At 34.3% G+C, this 18,639-nt stretch overlaps 1 protein-coding gene across 1 annotated transcript in view; it reads left to right on the forward strand.

Moving 5' to 3' along the window:
* Positions 1-18,639, forward strand: part of KLHL1 (kelch like family member 1) — a 424,255-nt gene that overhangs the window by 340,383 nt on the left and 65,233 nt on the right. Inside the window, exon 7 of the mRNA XM_082434833.1 lies at positions 3,245-3,469. Within this exon, the coding sequence (XP_082290959.1) occupies positions 3,245-3,469 (225 nt within the window). The remainder of the gene's footprint in view (positions 1-3,244; positions 3,470-18,639) is intronic.

The following is an 18,639-nucleotide window of genomic DNA, read 5'->3' on the forward strand; positions in this document are numbered from 1 at the left end:
GAACCACACTTTAATAACATCTTGAGCACTTATTCTCCGTTTTATATTTTGAGAAAGGAGCCTGCAATTTGTTTTGTCATGAGGAAAACACTTTTGTAGTCATATTTTATCTAATACCTTCTAGTTATGTTATTGAACTTGGAAAACAAGTACTTTATAAATTTTTAAAATGCAAATTAAAGTAAACTCTATTGATGCTGTAACACACTGCCATAAAGACCTGTTTAAAACAAGTGCCGTCTTTTAGCTCACAGTAGGTCAGGAGTCCAGGAAAGCATGTCTGGATTCTCTGCTGAAGATCTCAAAAGGCTGAAAACAAGGGGCTGGCGAGGCTGTGTTCTCATCTGTAGCTGGAGACCATCTTCCAAGGTCATTCAGATTATTGACAAAGAGTTTATGAAAGCAGTCTGGATGCTATTATGCCTGCAGTCACACATTTTAGAGTTGTGCCTCTGCTTTGCAGGCATTTGAGATAACCAGAGATGGTTTCATGAACAGAGGAACCCGAGAGTAACTATGTCTTAAAATAAACTTTCCTTTTTTTATTTCTTTCAACTGTATTACTTACCAGCACAGGAGTCCACTCTTATTCATATTCTCTTTTTAATTTAAGTAATGACAAATATTGCCTTTACTTTAAGGAACAGCTCAGGATAACATTGCTCAGAGAGAATGGCTTTGTCCTTCTTCCTCTAACTCAGGAAACCACCAAAAGGATACATACACTCTTATAAGCAAAAGAAAACAACAGAACTCACAAACAAATTGATAAGTTTTTAAAAGTATAATACAGTTGGGAAGTTTATACAGACAACTAATGAAGTATGCTGGTGAGAAAATACCTTAAGGAATATTATCACTAATAACTTTCATTAGAAGAAGAGCAAGTGTATTTTTAACATTGTGATCATTAAAAACTAGATAAAACATTTATATTACAGTCTGAATATGAAAATAATCAACTTATTGACTACTATAAGTAAGCTCTACAAATCAAGAAATCTTTGTTTTGTATTATTAAACTTTTTTTGACTAAGCAGAATTGAAGAGTGGAGTGAAAATATATCTTCCTTAGAGCCTCCTGAAAGAAAAGAAAGCCCTGCCAACACCCTGATTTTAGTACAAAATGTAATTTGAACTTCTGACCTCCAGAACTGTAAGATAATGTGTGTTTGTTAAACTTCAAAATTTGAGATAAATTTTCTCAGCAGCCATAGTAAATTAACACAGCTTCTAAATTAAAAAAAAAAAAAAAAGAAAACAGGAATGGACTCCTATTTCTGATGTAGCAACTTTAGGATAAAATGTATAGGTCACCTCTGAAAACAGCAGCTAGAGGAAAAACACTGTAAAAGTAAAAAATCCTGCCAGGTGTTGAGGTTGAAGACACATCTAGCTTGTTTGAATGAGACTGAAACTCAAATCAAGTCCTCAATTTTCCCTTTGAATACCAACACCTTTTATTGCTCAGAGGCCCTTAACCTCACACATTCTTAAAGATTTTCTCTGAGAAGGATGACTGTACCTTAAACTCCCTGCAAAGAATTTGACCAAGGTTTTGGAGAAGAAAGTAGTGGAAGATAATTTACTTCCAGACCTGCAAAATACGTGTCTCTTGGGATTGGGTTAATTAAGATTAGGTTACACTATTTCTTCTGCCATGATTCGTCAAGAGTTAGTCATAAGAGAGAGGTATTTGCATACAACTCTTAATTTTTAGTTAAGCATTCATGTAATCCCAATGCTATCAAGCTTTGAGAATGCACATGACCTTGAAATTATTTAATACTTTAGTTCACCTTGGACTTTCAATTTGTACATATTTGAATAAAACATTTAACATATCAATAAAACATAATAAATACAATTAAGCATAAAAGAAGCACTTTTGTTTAAATAATATATATTATGTTACTAAACAGTATCAAATGACTTTTATGAATATTCCAGTTTATTTTTACTCTAAAAATAATAATAGTCTTATAATACTTCATGTTTAGTTGTATGAATAACTTCAAAATAACTTGCTTTTGTATAACTTCAAAAAAAACCAGATTTAATTCATTCTAACTCAGTATTTATATTGTTACAGCTTTGTCACTTTTGAATAAAAATTGAGCATAAATTATACCATTTTACTTCCATTAGCAAAACTTTTCCTGCCAAGTTGTTTATATTTATTTAGTTCATTGCTGGTTATGTTCTACAGATTAAATGAGTCCCCTGAGGAATGTCTTCCCTAGTTTGCGAACTTGTAATACATTACAAGTTAAATGATCTTTAGTGCATAAGTGAAAGTATACAAGAATGTTGACTTGTAAATGTAGGGATATTTAATCACTGAAAATGAAATGTTGCTGAATGTGAGTGTAAACATTAAGATCAAACACTGAAGCAAGATCAGTGTTTGCTGGTTTATATTTTATCATATAAACAGTTGTGAACTAGTTCAAGGTAAATGTTTTTAATGTGAAATGTTTAACTGAATCCCTTAAAACATACCTTATCAGCAATTTAGCTTATTCTTTCGATTTCTATTTTATTAGTCAGATTTACTGCATTTCTCAAATTTATACATAAAAAGCTTTTAGGAAAGATAAGCTATTTTGTTTAGAGATTCTAACATTTGATAAAGATAGAAGATCATTTTATGTCTCTAAATTCTATTGCTATTCCCCGAATGCATTTTTGAAAAATAAGGTTTAAAAAAAAGCACAGCTGACATTTGTTTACATATGTTAAAATTGACTTTTAAACCCTTCTGCTATTTAAGGCATAAGACAAATTTAAAGAGAAATTTGGTAAAGAATTTATTAACTTCTCTTCACTTTCAGAAATTATACAGATAACATACATAGCTTAGCTATTTAAAAGGGCTTTAATAAATGTCTTTTTAGGCTAGGATTGTGTTGCATTTTTTATAGCAAACAGTGATAAAGGGAAGTTGTAAAATCTACTCACAGAACTGTGTCATGCCCAACAATGATTCTATTGAATCAATAGTTTAGCATGAGACCATTATGTAATTCAAACAAGCTGAACATTTGTGTCTACTTTAATCATTAGTGTCTGCCAAGAAGAGAAAATAAAGTACTTATATTACTTTGTTTTTCTGCCATTTTTTTTCTTCAAGAAAAATGAACATGACAAGAATGTTTTCACATCCTAATTTGTACGGTGTCTTGGGAAGACTCTTTGTTGGATTAGTAGTAAGTGGTGACTATGTGATTTTATGTTTTATCAGGCGCTACAACCATAGAGAAATATGACCTCAGAACAAATTTGTGGATCCAGGCAGGGATGATGAATGGCAGGAGACTGCAGTTTGGTGTGGCTGTTATTGATGACAAACTCTTTGTAATTGGAGGTCGAGATGGCTTAAAGACATTGAACACTGTTGAATGTTACAACCCCAAAACCAAGACTTGGACTGTCTTACCACCAATGTCAACACATAGGCATGGTCTAGGTAAGATTCTTACTTTATTGATATTATTTTTAGAAAATATTTTATTAATACTAAAAATGTATGCTAAAATATAGTATTACTGTCATCAATTATCATTAACTTTAGGTAAACTGTGGGCTTATTTGGAGCATATATATGTTTTTAATTCTTGATATTTTCCTGTGTTGACCAATATGCATTAAGCTGTTGACAGTGATGTTAAATATACCAAGATGAGTAGACATCAAGTTATTCTCAAAGTTTTCACAGTCTGATATTCATACAACATGTAAAATTCATTTGGTATGAAGAAAAAAATGCAGAACTATCATGAAGAGACCAGAGTAATGCAACCTAGAGGAAGAAAGAGTTAATGTGAATTGACGAAAACTTAATTAAGGTGGCTCGTTCCCACATTAGTGGACAGACAAATCTAGCTATATCTTTGCACTTAATTGATTCCACCTTGAAAGGTCCATGGAGAGCGGGCAACACAGGTTTAGAAAAAGAGTGACACATCAATAGGCACCAGGGGTCAATATGATAGGATTCAATCAATCTCTATTATGGAGTAACTTGGAGATGGGGAGAACTATATTTGGATTCAGAAGTTCTGGGTGTCAGTTTTGAATCTACCATTTGATATTGTCATGATTTGGGGCCAGCAGTTAAACTATGAGCCTCCGTTTCCTGATTTGCCACTGATTCAAGGTTATTAATTAGATAAATATCTGATGATGATAATGAATATGAAATCACTTGTAAATTGTAAAGTCCTATACAAATATTTGAAAAAAGAGTAATTTAATAAAGATAGTTCCTGAATTTGTACTTCTTATCATATAGATTGTAAGAAGTGCTAATTAGCTTTTTTGAAGACCTGAAATAGGTCAGATAGTTGACTAAGTACCTTTCATATATTTAGAAATACACACTAGAAAGATATTGAAGTTTAATTACAAATGTACTGATTTAGACATTCATAGGTAAGCAAAATCATAGAGCATTTCAAAAACAAATATTGATACTTCAACTCTGAGGTCTTCAGCACTGCATTTCTTATTCTTGTCTGCCATCATCTAAGAAAAATTTAAAAAGGAAAATAAATAAAATAGCTATGAACTAAAGCAACTTACCTTTTTGTTCTTCTGGTTTACCTCCTCTTTCTTCAGTTTGCTCATTAGCAAAATTAAGGAATAGTAATAAATGTTTGGGAACTTTTTCAAGCTCTAAAAGTTTGTGTTTTAAATAAAAATTGTATAAATACTTTAAATCATATAGCCCCCAAATATAATATGGAAAATATGAACACCAAATCATTTTTCCCAGGTAATATTATATAAAAGTTTTCTTATATATTTTTTCAAATATATTGAATAATTTTGGCTTTTGTGTCCATGTAAAAGCTCTATATATTGCTTTTATTAGCTAGCTATCTAACTACCTATGTTCCTGTTTGGGGGAAATATAGAGAATAAACACTCTGGATTGGAATTTTTGGAATTTAATGTCTTTCTTCCTTTTTTAGACAATTCAGTTCCTTTCTATTAAGGTATTCTAAAGTTTCAATTAGATAGGATATTTGCATATCAAGAGAACATACTTGAAAACATTTCACCAAGAATACACCTTAAGTGGTATAATTTTAGATGTTTAAAGTATATAAGGTTATGGTTTGCCTCAAATCCTATCACATAGGCTGCTGACCCTTTAGGAACCAGTGCTGAGCAGGATGGTAATCTTAGATACTGTCTTTTAGTCTGTCTTATTTGGTAAAGAACCCATTGTGGAAGTAAGGCTGTATAGAAAATTATATGACCCAAGTATCAAACACATCTGATATGTAATACAGCATTTCTCACAAATTTTAGTGACCCAATACCAACTCTAGTAGTCTACTATTTTCATGCTTAAGCCTCTCCTGTTTTGTTTTTGTTCTGCTTCAGTTCCATTATAAAATAGCTCACCTCTTCTCCATATCTCATGCCATTGACTTCCTCTGTGATTTACTTCCTAGTGGTTATTGCTTTCTGTCAGTTTTTTAAAAATTCTCCACTACAATACTCCCCAAGATCAGACCTGATTGAGTTAAGAGGTAAAATTATGGCATAGGGCATCATTTCTGGGGACAATTCTCACATCAAAGTGCCTCATAGATTCCTAGCAATGCCCAGTACATAGAAAACTGCCTTTGACTTGGATGCCAATCCAAGGTCCAATTAGTTGAAGCCAGACTAACAGCAAAGTCTTGTTATCAACAAATTATGGCAAGATCTGCATGGACACAGCTGATGTGTCCTGCCACAGCCTGGCAGTATGCAAGTTGCAGTGGCTCTTTTGAAGAGAACAATATGGCATAGGAAAAAGAACACAAATCAAAATTTCCTCCAAGTTATTCCCCCAAGGCGGTGCCATGAAATTTTGTCTCACTTAGGAAGTAACAACTGACTCTGTTTCTCTAATCACTATACCATGACTCTTCCTTCAGTGTAATAACCAATATTGGGTTTGAGTGTAAACCAACAGCCATCGGTACTAGTCTTTTATTTGTTCAGAAACTAGAATGTACCTTTTTATTTGCCATAGTTAACAAATACCTACCTTGTAGTATGCAGTGAGATTACAATATCGCCTATGTATCCCATATTATACATTCAAGTGACAAGGAGCTACAGTCTAAAGTAAAATTTTAAAATATAAAATAAAAGCTCAAAATAATTTCTTTGACCTATATAGCTTTCCCCCACCTTGATTTCTTTGGAAAAAAAAAAAATCTTTACATGATTATGCGAGAAAGCCACCTGAGTTCTTCTGTTGCTAAGGTTGGATATGTGGCCAAAAATTTTTCATAGCTACCAGTAAATGAAGAACGCTTCTTGTGCTAGATAATATAGCATATAAAATTGTATTCATGTTAAGTCTGTGACATCAGGGAGTAATGCATCTGTCTAGAGAATGAAGATAATTAAGACTACAGTTGTCTCAATATGCTGAGTTTTTATTTTAGCATTATGTCTTTGGAACACATAATTCTATATATCATGTCTTCTTTCCCACCACATTTTATATTGTATAAAATTGAATAAGGCATTACTACAATCCACTGTTTGCAATTGTCATTTTAGGACAAATTGATAAAACAGTAATATAGCTAGTGTATATTATGGGTTTTCTATATGCCATGCTCCATGTTGTATGATAAATATATGGTAGGGGTTGCTTTATTTTTGTTTGTTTAATTTTCAATTGAGATAAAATTAAGTGTTAAAGTATAGAATTGAGTACTTTTGAGTCTATTCACAGAGTTGTGCAGCCATCACCACTATCAAACTCCAAAACATTTTTATCATCCTGAAAAACAACCTTGTAACCAATAGTAGTCTCTTGTCATTGCCCATCTCCCTAAACCCCTTAGCAAAACTTAACTTATTTTCTGTCTCTATGGAATTGCCAATTTTGGACATTTCATATAAACAGAATTATAATTTTTGGCTTTTTGTGTATGGTTTCTCTCACATAACGTAATGTTTTCAAGGTTCATCAATTTCATAGCATGTATCAGTACTTCATTCCTTTTCTGATTGAATAATATTGCACTTTAAGGATTTGCCACATTTTTTTTAACATCTTTATTAGAGTATAATTGCTTTAAAATGGTGTGTTAATTTCTGCTTTATAACAAAGTAAATCAGCTATATATATACATATATCCCCATATGTCCTGCCACTTGCACCACCCTCTCACCTTCCCTATCTCACCCCTCTAGGTAGTCACAAAGCACCAAGCTGATCTACCTGTGCTATGCAGCTGCTTCCCACTAGCTATCTATTTTACATTTGGTAGTATATATAAGTCCATGCCACTCTTTCACTTTGTCCCAGCTTACCCTTCCTCCTCTCCGTATCCTCAAGTCCATTATATATATCTACATATTTATTCCTGTCCTGCCCCTAGGTTCTTCAGAACCTTTTATTTTTTTAATTTTTATTTTTCTTAGATAACATATATATGTGTTAGCATATGATATTTGTTTTTCTCTTTCAGATTTACTTCACTCTGTATGACAGACTCTAAGTCCATCCACCTCACTACAAATAACTCAACTTTGTTTCTCTTTATGGCTGAGTAATATTCCATTGTATATATGTGCCACATCTTCTTTATCCATTCGTCTGTCAATGGACACTTAGGTTGCTTCTATGTCCTGGCTATTGTAAACAGATCTGCAATGAACATTGTGGTACATGACTATTTTTGAATTATGGTTTTCTCAGGGTATATGCCCAGTAGTGAGGTTGTTGGATTATATGGTAGTTCTATTTTTAGGATTTTATGGAACCACCATACTGTTCTCCATAGTGACAGTATCAATTTACATTCCCACCAACAGTGCAAGAGGGTTCCCTTTTCTCCACACCCTCTACAGCATTTATTGTTTGTAGATGTTTTGATGATGGCCATTCTGACTGGTGTGAGGTGATACCTCATTGTAGTTTTGATTTGCATTTCTCTAATGATTAATGATTTTGAGCATTCTTTTATATATTTGTTGGCAATCTGTATATCTTCTTTGGAGAAATGTTTATTTAGGTCTTCTGCCCATTTTGGATTGGGTTGTTTGTTATTTTGATATTGAGCTGCATGAGTTGCTTGTATATTTTGGAGATTAATCCTTTGTCAGTTGCTTCATTTGCAAATATTTTCTCCCATTCTGAGGGTTGTCTTTTCATCTTGTTTATGGTTTCCTTTGCTGTGCAAAAGCTTTTAACTTTCATTACATCCCATTTGTTTATTTTTGTTCTATTTCCATTTGTCTATGAGGTGGGTCAAAAAGGATCTTGTTGTGATTTATGTCATAGAGTGTTCTGCTTCTGTTTTCCTCTAAGAGTTTTACAGTGTCTGGTCTTACATTTAGGTCTTTTATCCATTTTGAGTTCATTTTTGTGTATGATGTTAGGGAGTGTTCTAACTTCATACTTTTACATGTACCTGTCCAGTTTTCCCAGCACCACTTATTGAAGAGGTTGTATTTTCTCCATTGTATATTCTTGCCTCCTTTATCAAAAATAAGGTGACCATATGTGCATGAGTTTATCTCTGGGTTTTCTATCCTGTTCCATTGATCTATATTTCTGTATTGTGCCAGTACCATACTGTCTTGATTAATGTAGTTTGTAGTATAGTCTGAAGTCAGGAAGCCTGACTCCTTCAGCTCCGTTTTCCTTTCTCAAGATGCTTTGGCTATTTGGGGTCTTTTGTGTTTCCATACAAATTTCGAAAGTTTTTGTTCTAGTTCTGTGAAAAGTGCCATTGGCAGTGTGACAGGGCTTGCATTGAATCTGTAGATTGCTTTGAGTAGTTTAGTCATTTTCACAACGTTGATTCTTTCAATCCAAGAACATGGTATATCTCTCCATCTCTTTGTATCATCTTTAATTTTTTCATCAGTGTCTTATAGTTTTCTGCATACAGGTCTTTTGTCTCCTTAGGTAAGTTTGTTCCTAGGTATTTTATTCTTTTTGTTGCAGTGGTAAATGGGAGTGGTTCCTTAATTTCTCTTTCAGATTTTTCATCATTAGTGTATAGGAATGAAAGAGATTTCTGTGCATTAATTTTGTATCCTGCTACTTTACCAAATTCATTGATTAGCTCTAGTAGTTTTCTGGTAGCATCTTTAGGATTCTCTATGTATAGTATCATGTCATCTGCAAACAGTGACAGTTTTACTTCTTCTTTTCCGATTTGGATTCCTTTTATTTCTTTTTCTCCTCTGATTGCTGTGGCTAAAACTTACAAAATATGTTGAATAATAATGGTGAGAGTGGGCAACCTTGTCTTGTTCCTGATATTAGTAGAATTGGATTCAGTTTTTCACCTTTGAGAATGAGTTTGGTTGTGGGTTTGTCATATATGGCCTTTTTTATGTTGAAGTAGCTTCCCTCTATGCCTACTTTCTAGAGGGTTTTTATCATAAATGGGTGTTGAATTCTGTCAAAAACTTTTTCTGCACCTATTGAGATGATCATATGGTTTTTATCCTTCAATTTGTTAATATGGTGTATCACATTGATTGATTTGAGTATATTAAAGAATCCTTGCATTCCTGGGATAAACCCCACTTGATCATGGGGTCCTTTTAATGTGCTGTTGGATTCTGTTTACTAGTATTTTGTTGAGGATTTTTGCATGTTCCTCAGTGATATTGGCCTGTAGTATTCTTTCTTTGTGACATCTTTGTCTGGTTTTGGTATCAGGGTGATGGTGGTCTCGTAGAATGAGTTTGGGAGTGTTCCTCCCTCTACTATATTTTGGAAGAGTTTGAGAATGATAGGTGTTAGTTCTTTGCTAAATGTTTGACAGAATTCGCCTGTGAAGCCACCTGGTCCTGGGCTTTTGATTGTTGGAAGATTTTTAATCACAGATTCAATATCAGTGCTTGTGAATGGTCTGTTTATATTTTCTATTTCTTCCTGGTTCAGTATTGGAAGGCTGTGCTCTTCTAAGAACGTGTCCATCTCTTCCAGGTTGTCCATTTTATTGGCATATAGTTGCTTGTAGTAATCTCACATGATCCTTTGTATTTCTGCAGTGTCAGTTGTACTTCTCCTTTTTCAGTTCCAAATCTATTGATTTGAGTCTTCTCCTTTTTTCCCTGGTGAGTCTGACTAATGGTTTACCAATTTTGTTTATCTTCTCAAAGAACCAGCTTTTAGTTTTATTGATCTTTGCTATTGTTTCCTTCATTTTTTATTTTTTTCATTTATTTCTGATCTGATCTTTACGATTTCTTTCCTTCTGCTAACTTTGGGATATTTTTGTTCTTTTTTCTCTAATTCTTTTAGGTGTAAGGTTAGGTTTTTTATTTGAGATGTTTCTTGTTTCTTGAGGTAGGATTGTATTGCTATAAATTTCCCTCTTAGAACTGCTTTTGCTGCAACCCATAGGTTTTGTGTCATCATGTTTTCATTGTCATTTGTTTCTAGGTATTTTTTGATTTCCTCTTTGATTTCTTCAGTGATCTCTTGATTATTAAGTAGTGTATTGTGTAGCCTCCATGTGTTTGTATTTTTTAAAGATATTTTCCCATAATTGATATATAGTCTCATAGAGTTGTGGTCAGAAAAAATACTTGATACAATTTCCATTTTCTTAAATTTACCAAGGCTTGATTTGTGACCCAAGATATGATCTATCTTGGAGAATGTTCCATGAGCCTTTGAGAAGAAAGTGTATTCTGTTGTTTTTGGATGGAATGTCCTATAAATATCAATTAAGTCCATCTTGTTTAAAGTATCATTTAAAGCTTGCATTTCCTTATTTATATGCATTTTGGATGATCTGCCCATTGGTGAAACTGGGGTGTTAAAGTCCCTTACTATGAATGTGTTACTGTTGATTTCCCCTTTTATGGCTGTTTTCATTTGCCTTATGTATTGAAGTGCTCCTATGTTGGGTGCATAAATATATACAATTGTTATATGTTCTTCTTGGATTGATCCCTTTATCTTTATGTAGTGTCCTTCTTTGTCTCTTGTAGTAATCTTTATTTTAAAGTTTATTTTTTCTGATATGAGAATTGCTACTCCAGCTTTCTTTTGATTTCCATTTGCATGGAATATTTTTTCCATCCCCTCACTTTCAGTCTTTATGTGTTCCTATTTCTAAAGTGGTTCTCTTGTAGACAGCATATATACGGGTCTTGTTTTTTTATCCATTCAGCCAGCTTATGTCTTTTGTTTGGAGCATTTAATCCATTTACATTTTAGGTAATTATTGATATGTATGTTCCTATTTCCATTTTCTTAATTGTTTTGGGTTTGTTATTGTAGGTCTTTTCCTTCTCTTGTGTTTGCTGCCTAGAGAAGTTCCTTTAGAATTTGCTGTAAAGCTGGTTTAGTGGTGCTGAATTCTTTTAGCTTTTGCTTGTCTGTAAAGGTTTTAATTTCTCCATCGAATCTGAATGAGATCTTTGCTGGGTAGAGTAATCTTGGTTGTAGGTTTTCCCCTATCATCATTTAAAATATGTCCTGCCACTTCCTTCTAGCTTGCACAGTTTCTGCTGAAATATCAGTTGTTAACCTCATGGGGATTCTTTTGTATGTTATTTGTTGTTTTTTCCCTTGCTGCTTTTAATATTTTTTTCTTTGCATTTAATATGTGATAGTTTGATTAATATGTGTCTTGGCGTGTTTCTCCTTGGATTTATCCTGTATGGAACTCTCTGTGCTTGCTCGACTTGATTAATGATTTCCTTTCCCATATTAGGGAAGTTTTCAACTAAAATCTTTTCAAATATTTTCTCAGTCCCTTTCTTTTTCTCTTCGTCTTCTGTGACCCCTATAATTCGAATGTTGTTGCATTTAATGTAGTCCCAGAAGTGTTTGCAATGGTGGTCAATTCTTTTCATTCTTTTTTCTTTATTCTGCTCTGCAGTAGTTATTTCTACTATTTTATCTTCCAGGTCACTTATCCGTTCTTCTGCCTCAGTTTTTCTGCTATTGATTCCTTCTAGAGAATTCTTAATTTCATTTATTGGGTTGTTCGTCATTCTTTGTTTGCTCTTTAGTTCTTCCAGGTCCTTGTTAAAGGTTTCTTTTATTTTCTCCATTCTATTTCCAAGATTTTGTAACATCTTTACTATCATTACTCTGAATCCTTTTTCAGGTAGACTGCCTATTTCCTCTTCATTTGTTTGGTCTGTTGGGTTTTTACCTTGCTGCTTCGTCTGCTGTGTGTTTCTCTGTCTTCTCATTTTGCTTAACTTACTGGGTTTGGGATCTCCTTTTTGCAGGCTTCAGGTTTGTAGTTCCTGTTGTTTTGGGGGTCTGCCAGTGTGGCTAAGGTTGTTTCAGTGAGTTGTGTAGGCTTCCTTGTGGAGGGCACCAGTGCCTGTGTTCTGGTGGATGAGCCTGGATCTTGTCTTTCTGGTGAGTAGTTCTGTGTCCTGTGGTTTGTTTGGAGGTGTCTGTGACCTTATTATGATTTTAGGCAGCCTCTCTGCTAATGGATGGGGTTGTGTTCCTGTCTTGCTAGTTGTTTGGCATAGGGTGTCCAGCACTGTAGCTTGCTGGTCGTTGAGTGGAGTGGGGTCTTATTGTTGAGATGGAGATCTCTGGGAGAGCTTTCACCATTTGATATTACGTGGAGCTGGGACATCCCTCGTGGACTCATGTCCTGAACTCAGCTCTCCCTTCTCAGAGGCACAGGCCTCCTACCCACCTGGAGAACCAAGACACTGTCAGCCACACCGTTCAGAAGTAAAGGGAGAAAAATGGAAGAAAGAAAGAAAAAAGAAAATAAAAGTTATTGAAATAAAAAATAAGAATAATTATTAAAAAAAAATTTTTAAATTAAGAAGTAATAAAAAACAAAGAAAAAAAAGAAAGAAAGAAAGAAGAGAACAACTAAACCAAAAAGCAAACCCACCAATGATAACAGGCACTAAAACATATACTAAAAAGAAAAAGAAAAAAGAAAAAAACTGACAGACAGAAACCTAGGACAAATGGTAAAAGCAATGCTCTACAGACAAAATACCACACAGAAACATACACATACACACTCACAAAAAGAGAAGAAGGAAAAACATATGTATATCATTGCTCTCAACGTCCACTGCCTCAATTTTGGTATGATTCGTTGTCTATTCAGATATTCCACAGATGCAGGGTACATCAAGTTGATTGTGGAGATTTAATCCACTGATCCTGAGGCTGCTGGGAGAGATTTCCCTTTCTCTTCTTTGTTTGCAGAACTCCTGGTGTTCAGCTTTGGATTTGGCCCTGAGTCTCTGTGTAGGTCGCCTGAGGGCATCTGTTCTTCACTCAGACAGGACGGGGTTAAAGTGGCAGCTGAGTAGGGGCCCTGGTTCACTCAGGCCAGGGGGAGGGAGGGGTATGGATGCAGGGCGAGCCTGTGGCGGCAGAGGCCTGTGTGACATTGCACCAGCCTGACATTCCATGTGTTCTCCTGGGGAAGTTGTCCCTGGATCACGGGACCCTGGCAGTGGCAGGCTGCACAGGCTCCTGGGAGGAGAGGTGTGGATAGTGACCTGTGTTTGCACACAGGCTTCTTGGTGGCTGCAGCGGCAGCCTTAGCATCTTGTGCCAGTCGCTGGTGTTTGTGCTGATAGCTGTGGCTCACGCCCATCTCTGGAGCTCATTTAAGCAGTGCTCTGAATCCCCTCTCCTCACGCCACAACCCAAAACAATGGTCTCTTGCCTCTTAGGCAGGTCCAGACTTTGTCCAAGACTCCCTCTCAGCCAGCTGTGGTGCATTAACCCCCTTCAGGCTGTGTTCACGCAGACAACCCCAGTCCTCTCCCTGGGATCTGACCTCCGAAACCGGAGGTTCAGCTCCCAGCTCCCACTTGCCCAGGCGGGTGAGCAGACAAACCTCTCGGGCTGGTGAGTGCTGGTCGGCACTGATGCTTTGTGTGGGAATTTCTCCACTTTGCCCTCTGCACCCCTGTTGCTGTGCTCTCCTCCATGGCTCCAAAGCTCCCCCCCAGCCACCCCTGTCTGTGCCAGTGAAGGGGCTTCCTAGTGTGTGGAAACTTTTCCTCTTTCACAGCTCCTTCCCACTGGTGCAGGTCCCATCCCTATTCTTTTTTCTCTGTTTTTTCTTTTTTCTTTTGCACTACCCAGGTACGTGGGGGAGTTTCTTACTTTTTGGGAAGTCTGAGGTCTTCTGCCAGTGTTCAGTAGGTGTTCTGTAGGAGTTGTTCCAATGTGGATGTAGTTCTGATGTATTTGTGGGAAGGAAGTTGATCACGTCTTACTCTTCTGCCATCTTGAAGGTCTCCCTGCCACATTTTATTTATACATCATCAATAGAAGGACATTTTGGTTGTTTCCACTTTTGGGTTATTATGAATAAAACTGCTCTGAACATTCACATATGTATTTTTTGTGTGAATATATATCTTCAATTCTCTTGGATATATACATATGAGTAAAATTGTTGAATTATATGGTAGCTCCATCTTTAAATTTTGGAAGAATTGCCAACCTTTTTCCAGAATGGCTGCTCCATTTTCCATCTCCTCAGCAATTATGAGGGTGCCAATTTTTCCACATCCTCGATAACACTTGTTACTATTCGTTCTTCTTTTATTATAATGATTCTAGTGTTCATGAAGTGGTTCATGGTTTTATAGACATTTCTCTAATGAATAATTTTGAGAATCTTTTCATGTGCTTATTGGCCATCTGTATCTTTGGATAAATTTTTATTCAAATATTTTAGCTAGTCTTTGTTTCGATTATTTTTTCTTTTATTGTTGATTTGTAATTTTTCATTTTATATTCTATATATGTGTCCTGTGTCAGACATAACATTTGCAAATACTTTATCCCATTCTATGGGTTCTAATTTAACTTTCTTGATAGTGTCCTTTGATAGCTACTGATGGACAAGTGTTTTCAACTTATGTCAAGTCAAACTATTACTCAAGTATGAAGGGAGAAAAAAAGGGCATCTTCAGACATTTTGGTTCTGTTGATTTCAGCAAGGATTTGAACCTCAAAATCTATTCTCACAAACTTGAGATTGAAGAAAGAAAGGAGTGTCTTAAGATAAATTAATATTCTAATGTTAGGATTCGAAGATCTCCTTCACTGTCAGGAAAGGTAGAGAATAAATTGTTGTACACTCACAGAGTTCTTGACCTCATGGGAAAAATTAAGTCATTAGATGGTCTCTTTGCAAAGAGCAAACACAGGACTATTTCCCACATGCAACGATTTGGGCAGTCCGTATATGGTACTGGATTTTGCTCTTTCTTGTTGCTAAGAAGTTCATTTCCACTTCTGGTTTGTTATACTTGACTAAAGGAAAATTACTAAAGCAATCTGAGAATACTTTAGCCAGAACTGACGATGGGGTGAGGAGTGGCGGGGGGAATCTGTTTATATGCATCCAGAAATGCTCACCTGCCAGGGAAACAAAAAAAAAAAAAAAAAAAAAAAAATGAGGTTCATAAACCAACCAGGGGAAATATGATGTTAAAATTAAAATATTAAGGAACATTTTCAAAACAATGTCAAGCATTTAACTTAATAAAATTCTTGAATGTATGTATGAAGAAAGAGAACCCAAAGTGACATTTATTGTCAGTCTTTTCCCTGGCTTTTAGGAATTATACTTATAACAGCAAGTAACGAATGGACTGAAGAAAATATCAGCCTAATAAAACCTTCCACTTATTTGTGATATAACCCATTAGACTAGAAAATCTCATTTGAAACTGTCAGCTTTCATTGTCTTAGAAGGAACACTTCCTTCAACTTAGCTTCGGTTTCTTTAATTATATCAGTATATGTTTGTCTTCTTCATGTCTCTTTTACTTAAAAAAATATCTTTGTCACAAGACCAGGAAGGCTTAGGTTTCTTTAAAAGTTATACAATTTTCACAACTTGACAAAATTCAAAACTGCCCATTCAGTTTTATGTATCAGATTTAAAAAAAAAGACATTGTGAGTGGAAAACATATAATAGAGTAAGTTGGGGATACAAATAAAATATTTAACTCTTGATAATATATACTCACATACACAAATATATACACAGATGCACAATTTTAAATACTTTTGCATGTCTGATTGAAAAAATAGGGAAATTCTGAACAAGATATGGGACATAACAAGAAGTTTTTAGAGCAGATAGCTACCATTTTCATTTGAAAGTTTAATATTTGAGTAAACAGAAAGTCATATGGACCACTTTCTTATTACTTAGGCAGATATGATATAGACATAGACATGTGTATACAGTTTTAAAGAATATTTTAGAACTTTTATTCCTTTACTTTCGTTTTATCAGTTCCTCTTGGAAATATCATATACAAACATTAGTAATGCCAGCAAAAAAGAAAGAAAAGAAGGGAGGAAAGATGAAGGAAGAGGAAAGAAACAACAAATTCTAAGACCCTTCTCAACAGAATATGACCCTATATATTGTGATTTATAAACTCTAAATATCAGTGAAATATCCTCATTATACATTTAGTCTTCTATGGTCCTATCACTTGTTGAATTCTAAGGTTAGATATCCCCTGGTGTCTTTCCAATAAAATATGAGTCTGTTTGAATAAACACTTACTGAAGACTTTTTAGTGCTAAGAATCCCATTGGTGCTGGGGAAAAAGAGATGAGTAAGAAAGATTATACATACAAGTTATATATAATAGTTGCAGATGTTCTCTTTCAAATAAAAATTATCTATCCAATCACAGTGATTCTGTGCTTTGTTTGTTAGGTAATAATCTTTTACTTTATTACTCATTTCTGAAAGTAAAATTATATATCACAAAATGTGTCACTGATCTTCAACATGGCTCCTCTGCTATTTGTGGATATCCTGTCTCTTAGATAGTCAAGAATCATAGATTATCCTTGTAATGTGGTATTGTATTTGGCAATGGTGTCAAAATTTGCTGACTGAGTAGCAAGAATTCCCTTTACTACACTGTACTTTGATAAATGTTAAAGGCTAAGAGAAGATCTTCTAGAACACTGACCCTTGACACAAGGATCTGAATACTAAGTTTCCTCTTTATGAGAAAGCTTGAAAAATATACCTGTTTGATTTGAGTCACAGTATTAATTTTCTCTTCCTGAACAATTGGTCAGTTTTTATCCCAAGAATATTGTAGATAATGTAACTAGGTTTTCCTCTGTGAATTAAATGTTATAAAGTCTAGAATTAAATTTGCAGTCTAATATAACAAACATGTATGCATTTTTTGGAGCAATCTCACATTTGCCTCTATTTTGTCTTTCTTTGCTTGTTTTGCTATCTTTTTTAGCACCTAGTTTTAGTAAAATATCTCCCTCTATTTCATATAATTTTGGAGTCACCTTAATTTTTCAATAGTAAGATGAGGTATTAAGTTAAATATAAGGCTAGCAGAATTAGTCTAGTTAAATATAAAAAGAGTTTTGTGAGAATGTTCGTTTGTTATATTATTCCATCATTCAAGGAGCATTAAAATTGTACTACTACATACTACAATACTCATGTTAGAATATCAAGATGAATGAGATATTGTACTGAAGGATCCTACACCTCAGTAGAGAGACCAAAAAAGTTAAAAAACAATTAAAAAAAGTGTTATAAGTACAGTAAGTAAGAGTGTTATGATCAAACTCTTTTAAGTCAGAACGGTTCGTTAGGAAAGGATTCTAAAGAGAGAGGATGCCAAAACTGAACCATAATTAATAGTCAGTCAAACTGAAGAAGAAAAAATACATTTCAGACAACAAGGTAAAATATGTAAAAACACAAATGTGAAAAGGAAGCATAGAATATTTGAGTAGCAAACCACAAGATTATTTGAAAACAAATTAGTTTCAATGATGTTGGATTATCTCATGGATATATTTTAAAACATAACAAATATCTTTTAAGTTTAAGCTGAAGTATAAGAGATGCAGGAGAATACATTATATGACCTCTACAATCCCACACTGTAATGATGTTTTAATTGGAATTTTAAATGTAATAATGAAATATTTATTTTGAGGTAATTTCTCATTCATGATTGGCCTGGTATATTTGAATTTAGCTCAGATTTCAAATAATAAAGGTATAAATTCACCTGATATCTTTTTCATATTGAATAGAAAATGAATAAGATCAGGTTTTTAGAGAGGGCAATTTGGTCACTCAGGTGAATCACACAGAAAGAGCTAATAACTGAGAAGGAAAAAATATTAAATCAACTACAGAAAATGTACCACTTCAGTTCCTATTATTTTGGTTATGACTGCTAATTTATTGCTTGCTTTTGCTTTTGTAGGTTTGTCTGGAGAGGTTATTTTACTTTATGTTTTATCTTTCTTTATAGATGTCTTCAACCTGAATGATCACACTAGTCTTCCATGTTCCAATTTAAAACTCATGTTAAAATCACATTTAATAGAAAAATGTCTTCAGTTTTAACAATTTCCCTCTCAATGTGCTGGTGGTAATGGGACACTAAAACAATCAAAACAAAAAAACTATATAGACTAATAGATATTTAAACCTACAGAGTAGTTAAGAGACTCCAGAATCTTAATTTTACAAATGAGAAAACCGAGGACCAGGAATATTAAATAGCTTGCTGAAGTTTATTCAGCTTACTAGTAGCAAAGGTTGCTTTGGAATTCTCCACAGATTTGGGATTTGTTTTGTTTTGTTTTGCTT

Source organism: Balaenoptera physalus (assembly GCF_965194825.1).
Source record: "Balaenoptera physalus genome assembly, chromosome: 18".
NCBI classification, from domain to species: Eukaryota; Metazoa; Chordata; class Mammalia; order Artiodactyla; family Balaenopteridae; genus Balaenoptera; species Balaenoptera physalus.